The sequence below is a fragment of the Cynoglossus semilaevis genome, chromosome 13 (assembly GCF_000523025.1).
Source record: "Cynoglossus semilaevis isolate Cse_v1.0 chromosome 13, Cse_v1.0, whole genome shotgun sequence".
Taxonomy (NCBI): Eukaryota; Metazoa; Chordata; class Actinopteri; order Pleuronectiformes; family Cynoglossidae; genus Cynoglossus; species Cynoglossus semilaevis.
Window position 1 is genome coordinate 21,310,193 of NC_024319.1, and position 7,632 is coordinate 21,317,824.

The 7,632-nt window shown below is 41.3% G+C and overlaps 1 protein-coding gene and 1 non-coding gene across 2 annotated transcripts in view; both read left to right on the forward strand.

The window, feature by feature from the left end:
* The window catches only part of LOC103388990 (diacylglycerol kinase beta-like), a 24,482-nt gene extending 17,243 nt beyond the window's left edge, over nt 1-7,239 (forward strand). Inside the window, exons 6-8 of the mRNA XM_025061557.1 lie at nt 5,501-5,591; nt 6,373-6,657; nt 7,117-7,239. Of these exons, the coding sequence (XP_024917325.1) occupies nt 5,501-5,591; nt 6,373-6,657; nt 7,117-7,239 (499 nt within the window). The remainder of the gene's footprint in view (nt 1-5,500; nt 5,592-6,372; nt 6,658-7,116) is intronic.
* trnas-cga (transfer RNA serine (anticodon CGA)) lies at nt 1,522-1,592 on the forward strand. The gene has a single exon. It is a non-coding gene; the product is annotated as a tRNA-Ser (tRNA).
* Nucleotides 7,240-7,632: the final 393 nt, after the last annotated feature.

Below are 7,632 nucleotides of genomic sequence, written 5' to 3' on the forward strand. Positions count from 1 at the left end.
TTTTTAAAGTCAAATATAAAAGCTACAGTTTTTTACAGTGCGACCTTTTTAAAAAGATTGAGTGAAATTGACTTAGAACGATGCCAACTGCGCAAAATGACGAGGTCCAAAATATCGTTCGAGATAGGCATCAGTGAAAAACACAGAAAAAAAACTAAGAAAAACACAGCAAGTAGATTAAAAAAAAAACAAAAAAAAAAAACAACAAACCCTCTCACAAAGTTCATCCAAAAAGTATCAACCATTTAGCCCAGATAAAAAAGTTAAAAAATTGAAAACAAAAGGTACTACTATAGTAAGTACCTTGAGATACGAGCGTCCCGACATACGAGTACTCCGAAATACGAGCTAGCCTTCGAGCACATTTCTGCTTTGAGATACGAGTAAAGATTTGCGATACGAGCACGCTTACAGACGGTGACGCTAGTTGGCCGAGCACTCGGAGCAGCCCACGTCGCCTCGTTCGTTCACTTCACGCATTCGTTGACTTCCGTACGCATTTACCGCGAGTCTTCCGTGTTGCGTTTGCATTATCTACGTGATTTTCTCTCTATTTTGTGCATTATTAGTCCTAAGAAAGTGAGTGGTAAGGATGGTAGTGAGAAGAAGAAACGCACGATGACCATGGAAATAAGTCAGGAAATGGTCGATAAATATGAGCCTGGTGCCCGCTAAAGAAAGAATACCAATCGAAAAATGTAAAAAAATAAAAATAAAAATAGAAAAATACCCTGGTGCCTGCTAAAGAAAGAATACCAATCGAAAAACACACACAAAAAAAAATAAAAATAGAAAAATAGCTACAACTGTAAAAAAGCAACTGTAATGAAATGATTTTTCTTCTGAATTGACATTTTAGAAATAGTTGTTCTACTTATACATACAGTTCCATTTTTAGAGCTACGACATCTAACAGAGCACCACCATGCTCTCCGTTAGCTCAGCGGCGCCCCCCCAAGGGCTCTGGCTGTGCTGCGCAACCATCCTGGGTTAACCTTTCCTGAAGGCAGAGGGGAGCCCACGCACACACACAGCTCTTTAGCATAATGAGTGTGTTTATCAAAGGCCTACGACCCGCACACGCACACACGCACACGCACACCGACTCTAATGGGTGTGTGTTAGTATGTATGAGTGTGTTTCCCATTGAGCTGGGAACGAGGCCACAGGTTATGGTGCTTTAAATTAAACACTCACACACACTCTCTCACACACACACACACACAGTCATGGCCGCCCTCAGACCTCATTTAAAGATGAAATCGTTTATGTGACCAAAGTGTCATTTATAATTAATGATCACTTGTGTGTCATTTAGAGGGATCTCACCTGTGGCCTCGTCCCCAGCTCAGTGGGAAAACACACACACACCGCACACACACACACACAATACAATCAGTAGTGCACACAAAAGCCTGAGGCGTCACTTACATGATGGAGGAGAGCTTATTATTTGTCGCGTTAAACCATCAATTATAGGCATTAAAATAAGTAAAGCACGTTTGATGTCTCTCAGAAAATGGTTCCATAGTGTAGCGGTTAGCACGCCTGCCTCGAGAGCAGGGTCCTGGGTTCAATTCCCGGAGGAACCACGTGTTTGGCGTCTCGTGGCGGCAGCCTGTGTAACTGCATATCTGCTGCTAACACAAAAATTTCGCAAATATGCGATCAGTAAACAACAGAAATGGACATTAGATCTGTGCTAAAAATCTACCTTTAGCAACTAGCAAGAAACATGGCAAGGTTAGAAGCTAAAAGTGAAACATGAGGCCGAACTAATAATGATAATAATGATTGATTGATGCCGAATATTTAAATTTTCTCGAAAAAAAAAAGGTGTGCTGAAGAGCTAACGTGGGTTAGCTAAAAATATTGGCAAACTAATGAACGTCCGATAAGTAGCCACATTATTAATGATTAGCCAATTCTATCTTTAGCATTTTAACGATGTCTCTTGTCCTTGGTATTATTTCTTTCAGCATTTTTTTTCTTTGTAGTATTCTTTGTTTTTGGTACTCACTGTAGTACTGTCTCTTCTTCCCTGTATGAGTCCTGAGGCCTCGCCGCCGTCCGCCTCCACCTTTGACTGACCAGACTCAACAGCTTCAGACGCATTGATTTTTTTCTTTTACTTTCTCCTCCTCTGACACTTCATCTCGCCCTCCATGATCTACGACCTTATTTTCACACTAATTTCTCCCCTGATCACAGGTGATAAATATCACATTGACATAACCAACCCTTTTGTGCGTTGCATGGATGCACTGTTTTGTTTAAGACGGGGGACGGTAACGATCCCTGGAGCGCTTACACTCACAGTGACAGTTTTGAGAAATGAGCGCAGTCTCGTCGCCTTGCCTTCAGAGATGCAGCCGCTTTGAAAAATGTATTTCTCTCTTTCTCCTTCTGTTTTTTTTTTTTTTTTTTTGTTCTCTACATTTTATTCAAGAACACCAATACAAGCTTAAAACTTTTCCTAATCTTCCTACTTTCTAACACAGGGGTGTTATACTCATTTTCACCACATCAGCAATACAGTTCCCTTTGTATAGATCAGGGCTCCCCAACCCCTGGTCTGCGGACCAGTACCAGTCCATAGGTCATTTGGTACAGGGCCGCAGCGGGACACAGTGAAAAAATTTACTCCATTCATAGCCATTTACTTTCTTTATTTAAAGATAATCTGGACGTATTTTAAAATAATAAGTCATTCAGAATGATACAAACAGAATAGAGTCTAAAAGATGTCTTACTTTTGAAAATGTCATGACCCTTCGATGGTCAGCACCTTGGTCCTGGTCGGTAGTAACCGGTGGTACTGGCTGCCCAGTCCTTGGAACAAAAAAGGTCATGTGATTGGCTCAAGTGCGCCCCCAACAGGGAATAAGCAGTAGATAATGAATTCTTATTTTTAAACACTATTCATAAAATCACCTTATCTAGTAGTATTAAAACAGAAAATAAGGATGCGTAAATAAAGTTTATTCTGTTTTAATTCATGTTGAACTGCAAAGGTAATATAGATGTTCAGGTTTGTATCTCATGATTCCTACTGAAGATTTATTTATTTATTTTTTGTTCTTGATTTGCCCCCCCCTCACTCACTTGGTCGGTGACTTTTTTTTTCCTCGTCCCTGTTCACTTTGGTTTGACTATTTGTTTTTGCAAATTCAGTGAAGGCCTCCGAACTATGGAAACCTGAGCCGCTGTTGTCTTTGAGCCGACGGCCGTGATGACTGTACGACAGCTCATTACGCCTTATCTGCTCACTGACCGCTAAAGTTATCATTGCCGTTTTGTTTTGCATTGATACACTGAAATCACAGTGTGGCCAGTTTAGTGAATTCGAAACCAGTCATGCATACAAGCCACTGTTGTTTTAAATCCAGAAGACAAAACCCGTGGACGGTGAGTTGACACTCCGTCGTCTAGTTTTACAGCGCTGGCCGTAAACCCCGGGTTCTCCTTAATCTACTTTATACGATCAACCGCTCTGGAATAGCTGAAGACACCACTTTCTGTCAGTCACTCAGAAGACTCCGCATCAGTCGACAGATAACAAACGAGGATGTCCATCCAGCCAATGAGATGCTCCTTATTACCTAATGACGGAGGACAGGTGATTTGTTACCGAGGCGCTCTTGTTAGTTTAAGTGGTGGGAATCGACAGGACAGTCAGATCCTCTGTCTCCGTCTGGAGGCTGGTTCAGACTTCACTGTCTGATCTGAAGGCTAGCTGGTTCGGAGGCAGTCCTCACACGGGCGGCCATAGAACTCCCAGCCTTTATGCGGGGCAAGTTATGGCTCAGAATCAACAGTCTGCATCTGCCTTCTTCCTCCCCAACAATCACCAACCACTGATTTTGAATAGTCTTTCAACATCCACCTTCATTTGTGTCCATGCAAATGTCTCCGACCCGCGTTTGTACGATCAGTCGACTTCTGGTCATTTCTCCCGAGGCCTGGACATGTGCCGTGCAGCAGAATCCTCTCGGTGCAACGGCAGCTCTTGTCCTGCCGGCGTCCGCCTTTTTCTTGCTATTGACCAGGTTGCACGTGATAAATCATGAGTGGAGTGGAGCTATTTTGAAAGTAGCCTAATGAAAGCTCATTTGTAAAGAGGCTAAATGGTCCTGACAAAGGCCCTAATGAGAAAATCAATAATTCAGCGATTGTTACTCTGCTTATACTAATACGTCTAGTTGCGCCGTAGTCCTGGCTGGGATAAGGTCTTTTTTTTTTTTTTACTCCTTTCACTTCTGCATGTCAGCACTGTTGTAGGTGTTTAATTTTCGCCCCGTCCTCGAAGCCTGCAGATAAATAGTCTGTTGTTGGTTGGAAACATTTCCGAGCCATCTGTGATTTCTGCTCCTGAATAACGTTTATATGAGAAACGTTCACCGATCATTAAACATATTGATCGGCCCTAACCTAGAATTAACCTCAGGGCGTGGATCATCTCTCCAGCCTGTTGTTTTCCAGTGGGACCAAATGAGACCAAATGCTGCTCATCGACAGGCTTTTGTTAAGTAGTAGTAGTAGTAGTAGTAGTAGTAGTAGTAGTAGTAGTAGTAGTAGTAGTAGTAGTAGTAGTAGTAGTAGTAGTAGTAGTAGTAGTAGTAGTAGTAGTAGTAGTAGTAGTAGTAGTAGTAGTAGTAGTAGTAGTAGTAGTAGTAGTAGTAGTAGTAGTAGTAGTAGTAGTAGTAGTAGTAGTAGTAGTAGTAGTAGTAGTAGTAGTGCTAGTTCAAATTTTTCCTTATAATTATTGAAATCACAAACAGGCTATTATTTCAAGATTTTTTTAATCAAATTTTTAAACAGGGACTTGGCTAATTAAATAATATTTATTTATATTATTATTATACTTCTGCTTTTTCCCTGCAATGCCTGTATTTCTCCATTAAATGATGTAGAAAAGGCTAAAAACATTTTAGCATGACTTTTACATGTCATTTGTCTTAGTTCACACGAACGTTCCATCTATCTGCTCCTGACCCGGCCCCCCTAGTCAAACCCATTGTGGCCCGCAGGGTCACTGCTGCCTCGTGTGGTCAGTTAGTGTAACTCCAAACAAGGACTGTAAATACAACTTATTAAAGCAGCAGTGGAGCAACAACAGTTGTGGGTCGTGATAGAAAATGACTGATTTCCTGTGTGTAAAAAGGAGAGAAAAAGGAGACAAAACGACAAGTTGATTCTTTAAGTGTGTCATTGAGTGAGACTGTGCCTTGTGTCTTATTCTAGTTCTCAGAGCATGGTTGCAGGGGATGGTGCAAACAGAACTAAACTTCTAAAACAAACCTGACAACGTGGTTCATCCTGGAAGATCTTAAGACAAAACTCACTTGTCACACAATTTTGTTTCCCACGTAATACACTCAGCACACTGTCGTGAAGGAAACCAAAGACGGGAGAAGACGAAACTACACGATCTTCAGAAATCTTAAGGCCTATGTTTCATCATCCCGGTCTCAGCAGTTCCTGTTTTCCTCTTTTTCAGAACAAAGAACAAACTGTGGTACTTTGAGTTTGGAACTTCAGAGACATTCTCCGCCACGTGTAAGAAGCTCCACGACTTTTTGGAGGTCGAGGTAAATAAATAAAAACAAAACTTTTATGCTTCATATCAGTGAAGAGTCAATGTGATGTGTCTCCTGTCCTTTGGGTTTGACTCTAGTTTTGTCCAGAAAAAAAAATAAAAAAATGTTGATTGCTTCACACGTATTATTGGCCGTGCGGTGTGTTTTAGCGGTTAAACAGGTCAGGAAGAGAAGCCTTTTGGTCAGCCATTGTTCCAAAAATAATCCAAATTTATGCTATTTCCAAACCGGAGCAGACAAAGTGTTGATAGATGGAGGAGATCATGAGAACGTCTCTTCTTACAAAAGCACAGCTCAACACAGAGGTAATTAGCCTGAGGTGACCCCACTGTGTGTGATACTGAGTGATAATGAAGATGGTATCTCCTCAGTTCATCTGACACACACACACACACACACACACAGCATAGGCAGCGTACAGGTCTTTGTTAATCAGTTTTGAATATTTCTTTCTGTAAATGAACAGGACTGACAGTTGAAGACGGATTGTAGTTGATAAAAACACAACCCTTAGTATGTCTTTTTTTTTTCAGGGTTTTTTTTTTTATCAAAACCTAAACCTATTAAAAGAAGTCAGGTTGAAGAGCAAACGGCCAAACAAACAAAAAAACCTTTTAAACATCAGGAAGCTACTTTTTAAAACAAAATTTCACACCTCTGTGCAAAGTTTTTTTTGGGGGCTTTTTTTGACTAATTTCTAAAATCATTTTTGATAACATTTTAGGGTAAATTAAAGGATTAATGGTCAACTCTTGTTTTTTTTGTTTCAAAGTGTGACGGCGTTACCCTGGACCTCAGCACCATCTCCCTGGAAGGCATTGCGATTCTGAACATTCCCAGCATGCACGGCGGCTCCAACCTCTGGGGTGAGAGCAAGAAGAGGAGGGGACACCGGAAGGGAGGCAAAAAAGGCCAAGAGAAGAGGACCCCACTGCTCGATCCCAAGGAGCTCATGTTTGCTGTTCAAGGTAACGAATATACACACATGAACTACACCAGGGACAAAGTACTAGGTGTAAAAGTAACTAGGTGTAATACATTGTTTCCCAAAGACTGGGTCGCGACCCTCAGGTGGGTCGCAAGAGTTGTTTTTTTTTTTTGGGAAGGTCATCTCGCAAATCTCTTGTTTCCCAGGGGTTTACAAATAATGTCTATTGACTTGGGTCACGAAGGTTTGTGACTTTTAAAATATGGGCCGCCAGAAACAAAAGTTTGGGAAACACTGAGTTAATAGACTGACCGCCGCTCTAGCCCACGGCCTGGACTCCTCCTGAATTTCACCGTCATGGCCTTTCCACTGGCTAACTGGATTTGTGGCATTCACTCTGCCATAAAAAAAAGTGTCACTGCCATAAAGGAAATTCTCATATATGTGCAAAAATTAGATTTGGACCACCAGCCTGCAAGGTGAACTAATTTAAGTCAGTTTTACTCACCACTGTTTTATATGGATTAGTAATGAAATGTTAGTCAACTTTTGTTGTAAAAAATTACAGAAATTACCTTTAATTACTAGGTTACTTTCATAGGGTACATCCTAGGGCAGGGGTCCGGGAAGCGGTCACTTGGTACTGGGCCAGATTGGGACAACATTAGACCGACACCGATCCGGAGTATCGGATCGAGGAACCCCTTCTAATTACCAGTAGTGCATTAACCAGTAAGTAGTTGGTGCAGATGAGTCCTGAGTCCTGTTCTTTTTCTCATTTAGGACACAGTAAAAGGTTGGACCCTTTTTTCTTGACCTTTTTTGTTTCCTCTTTCTATCATCAATATTTTAGCAATGACAATTTGCATCACTGCCTGCAGTGGATAGGTTAAGTTAATCTGAGCAGACTGAGCCGAGGAGTGGGTGGATGTGGGGGATTGGGCTCAACCTTCAATCTTTTAATGCCAAAGAAGAAGACCATAAGAGGAAACGTGCTGTTTGGATGTATTTGGATGTTCTATTCAGGGTTTGGAGAACTGTCATTATTTAGTTAACTTAGTCTTAGTCTTATCTTAAGCCACATTCAGTTGTCTATTTATTTAT